General features: G+C 54.3%; 1 protein-coding gene across 1 annotated transcript; it reads left to right on the top strand.

The window, feature by feature from the left end:
• The first annotated feature begins 5,516 nt into the window (after positions 1–5,516).
• On the top strand, positions 5,517–9,272 carry SMIM45 (small integral membrane protein 45). Its single transcript, XM_084955172.1, has 2 exons — positions 5,517–5,834; positions 8,773–9,272. Exon 2 carries the CDS (start codon positions 8,786–8,788, stop codon positions 8,990–8,992), a length of 207 nt encoding a protein of 68 aa, XP_084811298.1. The 5' UTR covers positions 5,517–5,834; positions 8,773–8,785; the 3' UTR covers positions 8,993–9,272.
• Positions 9,273–12,526: the final 3,254 nt, after the last annotated feature.

Genomic DNA, 12,526 nt, shown 5'->3' with positions numbered 1-12,526 from the left:
AAGGGTCACGTGACATTTCCCGGGCGGGGCTTCTTGGGGGCAGGACGAGGCCTCCTTAAAGGAACCGCTACCTGCTTTTCTGAGGGGGACGTTCCAGCGCTGGCCCTGGGCACATAAAGCGCTCCCTGAGCGAGAGGACTTTTATTTCAGTCCTGGGAGAAAGAAGACATTCAGTGATTCATTCATTCATTTTCGTTCATTCATCCTGCATTTGTAGTACTCCTGATGCCTTCCAAACCTGTCCTTCCCTCATCTTCTCCATCTCTATTGTGCAGCTGTTCCGAGCAAAACCTTGGGTCATTCTTGGCTCCTCTTCTCTGCACCTCCCATCCAATCTGTAAGCAAGCCTGTGGGTTCTGTTCTTAAAAGACAGCTGGGGGGTTTTGTTGTGGCGCAGCAGAAATGAATCCAACTAGTATCCACGAGCTTGTGGGTTCTATCCCTGGCCCCGCTCAGTGGCTTAAGGATCCGGTGTTGCTGTGAGGTCTGGTGTAGGTCGCAGACCTGGCTTGGATGTGTTGCTGCTGTGGCTGTGGCGTAGGCCAGCAGCTGGAGCTCCGATTGGACCCCTAGTCTGAGAACCTCCTTATGCCGCGGGTGTGGCCATAAAAAGCAACAAGAACAAGAAAGAAAGGAAGGAAGAAAGAAAGAGGCATCTAGAAGCTGACCATCTCTCACCACCCCCACTCCCCCACCAGGATAAGCCCCAGTTATTTCTCTTCCAGTCTATTCTAACAGCCTTCTCACTGTCTCCCTGCTACCACCCTGGTCTCCAAGGCTACTAGCTATTCTTCACGCAGCAGTCAGAGTTATCCTTTCAAAACAAATCAAAGCAGATACTTCTCTGGTCAAAACCCACCAATAGTTCCCCTTTCACTCAGAGTATACTGCAAAAGCCTTACATGGCCTTTGAGACTCGTGTGATCTTCTGCTCTTTTCCCTGCAATGTCAGCTCCAGGACCTCCGCCGCCCAGGGTTCCCTCTGGCTGAAATGCTCTTCTCCCAAATAGTCATTTTGTTTATTTCCTATCTTTGTGTTTCTGCTGCAATGTCACTTTATCAGAGGGGAGTTTCTTTTTTTCTTCTTTCTTTTGCTTTTTTAGGGCTGCAGGTGAAGCATATGGAAGTTTCCAGGCTAGGGGTCGAATCAGAGCTGCCTCTGCCAGCCTGTACCACAGCCACAGCAACACAGGATCCGAGCCACAGCTACGCCACAGCTCACAATAACGCCAGATCCTTAATCCACTGAGTGAGGCCAGGGATCATTCCCACATCCTCACAGAGACTACATCAGGTCTTTAACCCACTGAGCCACAATGGGAACTCCAGGAGGAGCCAGTTTAGGTCAGAGGAGAACCTGCTAAGAAGGTGATGAATGAGTGAAAGAGGAGCCCGTTAAATGCAGTGAAGAGGACTCAGGCAGAAGGAGCAGCAAGTGCTAAGACCCCAAGCAGGGAGCATTGCTGACACTTCTGAGGGGCAGCAAGGAGGCCCGTGGCTAAAGCAGGTGGAGGTGAGGCTAGAGGAGGGATCGAGGGTCAGGTGACTGAGGCCCTTAGAGAGTCTAGGAAAGACTTTGGACACTGGTCAGCATTTTCCAGGAGGGGCTGAGCTGAGACCTATTCAACCAACTTGTGCTGAGTGCCTGTCTTGGGCCAGGCCTAGTGCCCGGGACGGAGCCCCAGGCATCAGAGGTGCCATCTCTGCCTCACGGAGTTTTGGTGGATGGGCAGATGACAGCCACCAAGGGTGGCATAGTGGGAAGTAGCTGGAGCCCAGATGAAGCTGCATGAAGGCTCCCTGGGGAGCCCCTGCTGCACTTGGCTGGGGAGGTAACTGTTGGCTGAGGCGTTGGGGTGTTTGGTGCTTGTCCCATAGGGATTGCAATAGAAAATAGTTGTGTGTACAAGCCAGACTGTGATGAAGGGTAGAGAATGGCAGGAAGGCCAGACCTGGAGGTTTCTGTGTCATCAACACCCAGAACTGGCAGGGCCATCAGAGACCCTCTGGACCAGTGTTTTTCACACTGGCTTCTGGGAGAAGCTGAGGGAGTGGAGGATTCCTGCCCACCCACCCCCCCTTAGCAGAAGCAGGGGGCTTTACCTCTATTACATATTGACCTTCCCATAAACTTCAGTGTGAATAATCACATGGGAGTTGCCATTGTGGCTCAGCAGATTCAGAACCTGACATAGCATCCGTGAGGATGTGGGTTTGATCCCTGGCCCTCACTCAGGGGGTTAAAGATCCGGCGTTACCGCAGGCTACTATATCAGCCACAGATGTGGCTTGGATCCAATGTTGCTGTGGCTGTGGTATAGGCTGGCAGCTGAAGCTCTCCTTTGACCCCTAGCCTGGGAACTTCCATATGCTGCAGATGCAGCCTTAAAAAGAAAAAAAAAAAATCACATGGTCGAAACAATATCTAAGAGCCAGTGATCACTTTAAAAAACAGATTTATTAAGGTATAATAGACATGGAATAAGTTACACAGTTTTTTTTTTTTTTTTTTTTTTTTTTTTTTTTTTTTTTTTTAGCGCTGCACCTGTGGCATATGGAGGTTCCCAGGCTAGGGGTCAAATTGGAGCTATAGGAGTTCCCGTCGTGGCGCAGTGGTTAACAAATCCGACTAGGAACCATGAGGTTGCGGGTTTGGTCCCTGCCCTTGCTCAGTGGGTTAACGATCCGGCGTTGCCGTGAGCTGTGGTGTAGGTTGCAGACGCGGCTCGGATCCCGCGTTGCTGTGGCTCTGGCGTAGGCTGGTGGCTACAGCTCCAATTCGACCCCTAGCCTGGGAACCTCCATATGCCGAGGGAGCGGCCCAAGAAATAGCAACAACAACAACAACAACAACAAAAGACAAAAGACCAAAAAAAAAAAAAAAAACCAAATTGGAGCTATAGCTGTTGGCCTATGCCACAGCCACAGTAACATCAGGTCCCAGCCGCATCTGCAATCTACACCACAGCACTCACGGCAACGCTGGATCCTTAACCCACCGATCGAGGCCAGGGATCCACGACAGCATGGTTCCTAGTTGGATTCTTTTCCACTGTGCCACAATGGGAACTCAACTACACAGATTTAAAGTGTATGGTTTAGTAAGTTTTGGCATAAATATATGCCCAGGAAGCCACCCCCACGATTGAATTTTTTCTTGGCCATGCCTGAGGCATGTGGAAGTTCCTGGGCCAGGGATTGAACCTGAGCCTCAACAGTCCCCGAGCCATAATAGTGACAACACTGGATCCTTAACCCACTGTGCCACCAGGGAACTCCTACAATCAATTTATTTTATTTATATTTTAGGGCCACACCTGAGGCATATGGAAGTTCGCAGGCTAGGGGTCCAGTCGGAGCTGTAGCCACCAGCCTAAACCAGAGCTACAGCAACGTGAGATCTGAGCTGCATCTGCACCACAGCTCATGCCAACGCCAGATCCTTAACCCACTGAGCAAGGCCAGGGATGGAACCGGCATCCTCGTGGATACTAATCAGGTTTGTTACTGCTGAGACACAATAGGAACTCCCACAATCAATTTGTAATGAACAGGAGTTCCTATCGTGGCTCAGCGGTTAATGAATCCAACTAAGAACCATGAGGTTGTAGGTTCATCCCTGGCCTTGCTCAGTGGGTTAAGGATCCGGCGTTGCCATGAGCTGTGGTGTAGGTTGCAGAAGCGGCTCAGATCCCGAGTTGCTGTGGCTCTGGAGTAGGCTTGGCAGCTGCAGCTCCAATTAGACCCCTAGCCTGAGAACCTCCATATGCTGCTGGTGCGGTCCTAGAAAAAGGCAAAAAGACAAAAAAAAAAAATTTATAATGAACATCTTCATTAACTTCCAAAAGCTTCTCCATGCCCCTTTGGCATCCCTCCCCGCTCCTCTCTGCCCTCCCACTCCAAACTGTTGAACAGCACGTTGGCAGCTTTGCTCATTATAATTCAAGGCTGGAAACGACCCACGTGGTAAGCAGATAAACAAGTTGTGGGTCACTGGTATAGGCAACAGCCTCGATGGCCAGCAACAGCATTCTGCTGAGCAGCAGAAAGCAGACACAAAAGAGCACATGATATACGATTCCATTCATGAGAACTACAAATCCAGGCAAGAGGAATCTAGAGTGACAGAAATCAGAGCCGTGGGTGCCTTTGGGGAGGGGTATGGACTGGCAAGAGGCAGAAGGGAGCTGCCTGGGATGATATAACATCCCGGACGTGATCTGGGTGGTGGTTGCAAAGGTATATACACGGGTAAAATTCATCACTTAAGGTGTATATTTTCCTGTATGTACCTTATATCTTATTAAAAATCCCCATGTGGGAGTTCCCATCAGGGCGCAGCGGAAACGAATCTCACTGGGAACCATGAGGTTGTGGGTTTGATCCCTGGCCTCGCTCAGTGGGTTAAGGATCCAGCGTTGCCGTGAGCTGTGGTGAAGGTTGCAGACACAGCCTGGATCTGGCGTTGCTGTGGCTGTGGTACAGGCAGGTGGCTATAGCTCTGATTAGACCCCTAGCCTAGGAACCTCCGTATGTCGCTGGCGCGGCCCTAAAAAGACAAAAACCTTTCCCACCTGCCCATCCTCAGCTTCTGGGAATGAACTCCCTAGGGAGAAGGTTGCTTGAAGTCTCCTCTCCACCCCGTGGGCCCCCAGGGCTGCTCTCTCCTGAGACAGTAAGTAGACTGTTTATGGGATGCTCACCAAGCACCTGAGACTCTACAGACACTCTCTCTCTAGCACCGGCGGAGGGCACAGGCCTGGGAGGTGGGCCCCCTGCCCCATCCCAGCCCCCACCCCCCTGGCTTTTTCATTGAGAAGCTGACTGACCTGAACAAGGACAGGTAACAGCTTCACCTCTCTGAGGCAAAGCTGCCTCATCCCCAAATGGGCTCCAACACCCGCCCTGCTGGAGGACCGAACAAGGTGATGAGGGGGACGGGCCAGGCCTGGCAGGTACGGGGAGGGCTCAGCGCCAGGGACCGGTGACTATCTCAGGCCGTATCCCAGCTGGGGGGTCTGGGGCTGGGAGGCAGGATTGGGAGGGGCAGCCCCTCCGTGGGAGCCTGCAGTCCAGTCCAGTTCAAGCGCCAACCCTGGCATTGCGGCTCTCTTGCCATGTGACCTTAGGTGCCCAATAGATGACTTAATACAAATAAATCACTGCAAGCAGAGTCTGGAATATGGTAAATGCTACTTCGGACCAATGCATCTAGACTCTCACTGGCTCTACTGGTCTTTGCTTCTGTGTCCCCCTCATGTGCCAGGGACCCCGATCTCTCCCTCCCCTCAAATGACAACCCTCCAAACCCACCCGGTTACCTCGGTTGGGGCCACTTCCTTTCTAGGCCCAGCAGCCTGCTGGGTGGCTCCCATCCCTCCTGAATTTTCGCAACTCTGCCTTGCCTGTCATCTCTGTACCACGTGCACACTGTGAGAGATCCAGAAGAGAAGGCTGGTTACCAGGGCAACGGAGGATAAAGCCCTTGCTCTGCCAGGCCGCTGATTGGCCGAGGCAGGTCCCACCTCCTGCCATCCTGAGGATGGGGGGCAGAGGGAAGGGTCTCCGAATGGCAGGGAGCAGTACAGGCTGCTGGAGCCAGCCCAGGACCGCCCCCTCCTGGCCCAGTCAGTGCCCCTGGGCCTAAGAAACTGTCTCCTGTGGGAGGTATTGGCCAAATCCTTTCTCTGCTCCCAGCACCTAGGGAGGCTGCAGATGGCAGTATCTCTGGGGACAGCAGCTGCGACTGAGTCCACGGGCTGACACTGAGCTGCTTAGGCCGAGGCGGTGCACTCAGCCCAGAGCCCCCGGAACAGGCATCTGCAGGGCGTCAGGTGGGTCTGCGGGCACGAAGGGTTGGGGTGGGGGACTGAGTGGGGCCAACGGCTTGAGGCAGGGACAGGGGCTCTGCAACCCTCACGCTAGATGGGACTTTAGCTGGAATGGGAGCTACAACATTCCTTACAGCTCCTCTGGTACTGCTCACCCCCACCCGGTCACCCTGTCACTCTACAGAGAACCCTTAATATTCAGAGACGGTGAGGAGGGGCCCAAGGTCACACAGAAGGCCAGTGAGTGTTTTGCTTCAGCTAAGCCAGTCCACTGAGATGCCAGGAGAAGGTGAGGGGTTCTCGGTTGCCCCAGAATGGCTGGGATTCTGTTCACAGGGCTGGAGAGGTTGGGGCACGCTGAACTCTGCCCCACAGACCCACAGCATTGCAGCTGAAGTGGCTTCTGCTCTGCCCGAGTCTCCCATCCTCACACGTGTCTAAGAGGAGACGAGGTGGAGATGGGGGGTGGGCAGGGGAGGGCATACGAATCCCTCTGCCTCAGTCAGGCTAGTCTGGAGCAGGCTTCCTGCTTGCACGTCCTCTTCCCACCTCCCTGTAAACCAGGCAGCGCCAAGCCATGCCGAACCCTCTCTCCCTCTCTCAGAAAGGCGGATGGTTTAGGAAGGTGCCGCTGTAACCCTGACTTTGGGCCATCAGCACACTCTTCATTTTATTCCTCCAGGAAGAGAACAGGGCACCTTGAGGCACTGTGCTTCGGGACAGCCAAAACGGGGACCCTGGAGGGGCCCAGGGTGGAGGCAGGACTGGGGAGCAGCACCTCTGCCTCCCCCAGGGTCACAGCCCACCTCGTAGACCCCTCTGGAAGTAGAGGGTCCAGAGGAGATGGAATTTGGAGACAGGGCTCTGAAGCTGGGGCTTCTCTTCAGCAGGCCCTGGAGGTCACTCCGTCCAGCCCCTACCTTCCCTCCCAGGAAGACAAGGAGGGCCTGTGCCCCCTTCATTCTGTTCAGCGGTCTTTCCCCATCAAGCCTCAGGACATCGCTGGGGGGCTGGGTCCTGCCCTGTCACTCCCCAGTTGGGTAACTTAGGGCAAGTGAGTAAACCTACCTGGGCCTCAGTGTCTTCATCTGTAACCTGTGGACGGCAAAACCTACCCCAGAGGCCAGTTGTAAGATGTGTGGCTGCGTTCTGACCATGCCGTCCAGGCCTGGGGCTCCTCACCCTACGCCTTTCCTTTTTTTTGGGGGGGGAGGGGTGGCAGCACCTGCAGCATGTGGACGTTCCTGGGCTGGGGATCAAACCCACATCACAGCAGTGACAACACCAGATCCTTAACCTGCTGTGCCACAAGGGAACTCCATCACACTACCCCTTTCTCATACCTCGGGAAGGGTTTGAGGGTGGGTTAAATGGGTCCTGCTTTAATCCCATTTCTGGAGGATTTCCTCTGTGGTGTGGCTTCTGAAGTATGAACAGGAGTTTGCCACATACACACAAATGCAAAGGACCTTCCAGGGCAAATGAAAGCATGTGCAGAGCTGGAGAGACTGTATAACAAGCAGATGTACTTAGGTGGCTGACAAGTGGTTCCGTGTGATGGCACTTAGTGTGGGAGATGAGGCTGGGAAGGTTGGCAGAGAGCAGCTGTGGGCATCTCTGGGCCATTCTTAGGAGCCTGGGTGAGAAGTAGCTTCAAGCTGCTAGCTTCTGCTTTCCTGCTTTCCCACCTCTGGTTCCCTGGAAGCAACAATAGCTAATATGCATGGACTGCCAATTCGGCACCAGGCAGCTGTGACGCTAAATACTCTTTAGCCATTGTCTTGTTAAACATTCACAGAGACCTTAAGAAGTGGGTCCTACTTCTGTGCCCATTTTACAGATAAGGAAACTGAAGCTCAGAGAATAAGAACAAACGTCTGTGTAGCACTTAGTAAGTGCCAGGCACCAGTTCTGAGCATTTTATGTAAATTAACCTTTTACCAGTCATCACAGCCCTATGACCTAGGTACTATTTTTACTCCCATTTTACGGATGTGGAAACCAAGGCCCAAGTCTTTCTGGTGTGGTGCCTTGGTCCATGCTTGTAATAATGAAATTGGGCATGGGCCCGAATTTGGGAGCCTCTGCAGACCCTGCTGCTTTCAACCATGTTCCCTGGGGGTGGGTGTTTACTCACTGTGTTCACCAAGCCACATCTGGCCAGGATGTGTGGGTGGCCGGGGACCCACGCAGAGGGGCCTGGCATGTTGGCGGCCTCTGCAAATGCACAGTCAGAACTGGGAGGGGTGGCTCAGAGGAGGTGTGGCGCAGGTTGTCCTTTACCAAGCGCTCCGAGGGGTCAGTCACCTCGTGAATCCCCACATGACTCGTTTACTTTTTATTACTTTTTTATCCTTTTGTTTTTTAGGGCTGCGCGTGTGGCATGTAGAAGTTCCCAAGCTAGGGGCTGAATCGGAGCAGCAGCTGCCTGCCTATGCCAAAGCCACAGCAATGCCAGATCCAAGCTGCATCTGCAACCTACCCCAGAGCTCACAGCAACGTTGGATCCTTAACCCACCGAGTGAGGCCAGGGATCAAACCCGCATCCTCATGGATACTAGTCCGGTTCCTTACCACTGAGCCACAGTGGGAACTCCCTCACATGGCTCATTTAGCTTATGCTTCTGTAGGGGACAATGCTGAGGCCCCGGAGAGGTTAGGCGACTTGCCTGAAGGCACACATACTGTTGAGTGACTGAGCCAGGGCAGGCCCTTGGCTATAAGCTCCCTCGTAGAAGGGCGAGTAGGAGCTGGGTGGGCCCCTGGGGTGGCGGCGGCTCTATGCTTGATCAGATGGCCCCGGCTGCGCGTCACTGCCCTCCACTCTCCCATCTGTACAGTGATGCTCTGACCTGGCTCTGCCAAGCCTAAGGGGTTCCTCTCTGGGAGGGTGGATGGGACAAGCACGTTCCGCTGGCTCTCACCGCCTGTGTCTCGGCAGCCTAGGCGCCGCGATGCCGCACTTCCTGGACTGGTTCGTGCCTGTTTACCTGTTCATCTCTGTCCTCATCCTGGTGGGCTTCGGCGCCTGCATCTACTACTTCGAACCCGGCTTGCAGGAGGCGCACAAGTGGCGCATGCAGCGCCCCCTGGTGGACCGTGATTTCCGCAAGACACTGATGGTCCGCGACAACCTGGCCTTCGGGGGCCCGGAGGTCTGAGTTGACGGGCTCCGGTGGCGGTGGGGGAGCGGACACCGGATACCTTCTCCCGCCCCACCTAGGCTGGAGACTCTGTGGCAGAGGGAGGACGACCCCTGGTCCCCCAGGCCATCCCTCTGCAGCCTGGGTCCTCCCAGGAGGAGATGCTCTGGGAGGACCCTGGCTGTGGAGGGACGGCGCGCTCCGGTGCCTTGAGGTATCCCTGCTGATGGCCCAGGGCTTGCTCTCCAGGTCAAGCCAGCTCACCCCACAGCTGCCCTCCCCAGCTCTAGGGCCACCCCCAGTGCCTTCGTGCCTCCCAGCACTCCTGCCCTTCCACCTGGAGTCAGGTGGGCTGCCCCTGCCTGCCTGAGCCTCTAGATCTCCCACTTCCCTGCTGATCCTTGGGTACCCTCAGCTCCCCACTCCAGCCAATGGTAGTGGCCCTGCAGCTTCATGTGGCGGGCTTCAGAGCAGACTCCAGCAAGGGGTCCTCTTTGGAGGGATGTCAGCTTGGCCCAACCCAGCCCCACACTCTGGATCCAGGCTTGGTACTGATGAGTGTGTGTGGTGGGGTGTGCAAGGGGCAAGACCATAGAGGAAGGAGGGGTATGTGTGTGTGTGTGTGATATAGAGAGAGAGGGAGAGAGAGAGAGAGAGAGAGAGAGAGAGGGAAAGGGAGAGAGACAGAAGTTTGGTGGGTGTGGGCCGGCATGGGGAGGGGAGGAGATGCAGGTATGTGAGAGCCCCCTGGAGAGTGGGGTCCCCAGGAAGGGTGGGAGTTAGGGGTGATGGGGTGAATTTTAGGGGCGGTGTGGGGCCCCCTTCACTCTGCTGGATTTCCCTCCCCTCCCCTTTCCCAAGGCTGGCAGGACCCCACCCTCCACCCCCCTCTGGTTCTGCACTGTACCTCCAGGGCACCTCCATCCGGCTGAGCCAGGCCCCCGCCCCAGGCCCCCCAGCTCATCTGGAGCCCTCCTCCTCCGTGGAGCACCACCGCCTACTTTTGGACAAAGATCGGCAACCTGCCTCTTCTCCTCCTTGGGGGGCCTCCATCTTAATTTACTGCAATAATAAAGACTTCATGACTAACTTTGCAGGACTTCTCCTTTCTTCAAAGTAGATCATGGCTATCATCTCACTGGATCCTCACAAAAAACATGATAGCTTGGAGCTCCTGCTCTGGGTGCAACGGAATCAGTGGCGTCTTGGGAGCCTCGGGGATGCAGGTTTGATCAGTGGGTTAGGGATCCGGCGTTGCCGCAGCTGTGCCTTAATTCTCGACTGTGGCTCCGATCTTTGGCCCGGGAGCATCATGTGCTGTGGGGAGGCCAAAGATGACCCAAATAAAACATGATAGCTCAGTATTCCCCATTTTGGGGGTGGGAACAATGGATGTCCGAGAGAGTAGAGCAGCGGCCCTATTGACTTTTTGGACCAGATCATTCTTTGCCGTGGGGGGATGTCCTGTGCTTGTCGAGCATCTCTGGCCTCAACCCCTGGAAACCAAAAGCACTCGTCCCCTCTCCGCCTCAGGACAGCCAAAAATGCCACCTGGAATCCCTGGGTGGAGAACCAGCAAGGATATGCTTTCAGGTACAGAGATGCAAAATAACAAGACCTTAAACTGAATAGAATGTTCCTTCTTTCTCATGGTACAGCCCATTGGGAGGTTGTCCAGAGCGGGTCTGGTGGTCGGTTCCAGGCAGTGTTCGGGGACCTGAGGTGCTTCTTCTCCTGCTGCAGAGATTTGTTCTGGTTGGGGCCACCCAAGGGAGCTCTTTTCTCTCTCTCTCTCTGCAGAAGTTCCCGGGCCAGGGATCGAATCCACGCCACAGCAGCCACCCGAGCCATGGCAGTGACAATGCAGGATCCTTATCCTGCTGCACCACCAGGGAACTCACAAAGGGGCTCTTCTGTGTCCCAAGAGCAGGGTGGAGGGAGGCCACCTGCCCCCTTGATGGACACTCTCGAGCACCATACCCCTAACCTCCCCTTGCACCTCACTGGTCAACACTTAGTCACGTGGGTACTCCTGGGAGGCGGGAAAGAGCTGGGTGTCCGTGTCCATTTAAAAAGTCTCCCTCCTCGGAGTTCCTGTCGTGGCGCAGTGGTTAACGAATCCGACTAGGATCCATGAGGTTGCGGGTTCGACCCCTGCCCTTGCTCAGTGGGTTAATGATCTGGCGTTGCCGTGAGCTGTGGTGTAGGTCGCAGACGCGGCTCGGATCCTGCGTTGCTGTGGCTCTGGCGTAGGCCGGGGGCTATGGCTCCAATTCGCCCCCAAGAAATGGCAAAAAAAAAAAAAAAAGTCTCCCTCCTGGAAAGGGGGAGGACTCATGGAGGCAGCTGCCCTTTCCTTTTCTTAGGGATTTGCCAAGGCCACAGTGCAACGGGCTGAGATTTGGACCAGACCTCCTTACCCCAGAGCTGGGCTCACTCTCACACATGCCCCATCTTGGAGTCAGTGGGGGTAAAGCTGCCTTCTCTCCCCTTGAGGTGCCCCTTCTTCCCTGGGGCAAACCCAGGAATGGCAGGGGGCTGCCTTGCAGAGACGAGAGGGGGACCTCAGGGTCACACCCAGGCCCCGGGGCTGAGGCAGGGTCCTGCGTATGGTCCAGCTTGGGTCAGGGCCCATCTGGACCAGTCAACATGACCTGGGCTCAGGTCATCTCAGAACCTGACTCCCCCCAGTTCTCTTGGGATGTCAGGGAAGGAAGGCAGGATTCGGAAGAAATGATACGAACTGCTCCCCTGCTCAAACACACCGGACAGTCCCTATTGGAGGTGTATTAGGCTTACCTGGCTGAGCCGAGGAAAACCTCAGAATAGATCTGGCCTGCAGCCAAATTTTGTTTGCTCAACATGGTGTTTTGAAAAAATGCAAATTAATTGGCAACGTTTATAAGCCAGGAGATTTCACATGAAAAATCTCTTTCTGACTCCTCTTTAAAATAAAAATTCTGGCCCTACTGGGTCTAAAGTGGGATGGTGTTCGAGGTTATGAGTTTCACAGCTCAGTAGGGAAGAGGTTGGCCTTGACCCTGCTTGAGGCTTGGGCAGTAACCAGTCTTCCTCTCAGGAAAGCTGGCTCTGTTCAAGGGCTGCAGCAGGGCCTCCTGCCCCAGACTGCCAAGGAGGAGCCTGAGGCTCAGAAAGGGTTAGGGATTCACCCCAGTCTTCTGCTCTTAAACCTGGGTCCTTTCCCTTTTCACAGGACTTATTCCATAAATGGTTATGTATACCTGCTCTTTCCATAAAGGACTCAAGAAGATCTCACTGAAGGAGTTACATACCTGGAGGTGAGAAGGAAATATTCTGAGTCTGACTCCTACTGTAGTACTTTCACTTGTCCCTGAGCTTCCTGGCAGCCAGAGGGAAAGGGGAAACACAAAAAGGTCATTTTATTCCTGTTAGGTAATAGAAGGGAGAGATTGAATGTTCATGAAAAACAAAATTTCTGGTTCTCAATATTAAGAATAAATATCTCAGGAGTTCCCGTAGTGGCTCAGCAGATTAAGAACGTGACTGGTATCCATGAGGATGAAGGTTCAA

This window comes from Sus scrofa, chromosome 5 (assembly GCF_054392235.1).
Source record: "Sus scrofa isolate SSC_HxYL_T2T_F1_AM1 chromosome 5, Sscrofa_HxYL_maternal_Yorkshire_Landrace_v2.0, whole genome shotgun sequence".
NCBI lineage: Eukaryota > Metazoa > Chordata > Mammalia > Artiodactyla > Suidae > Sus > Sus scrofa.
Note: the sequence above shows the minus strand (reverse complement) of the source record. Positions and strands in the feature narration are given on the sequence as shown.

Excerpts from the sequence above, each read along its gene's own strand:
- SMIM45 (XM_084955172.1), top strand. The coding sequence starts at position 8,786 with ATGCCGCACTTCCTGGACTGGTTCGTGCCTGTTTACCTGTTCATCTCT.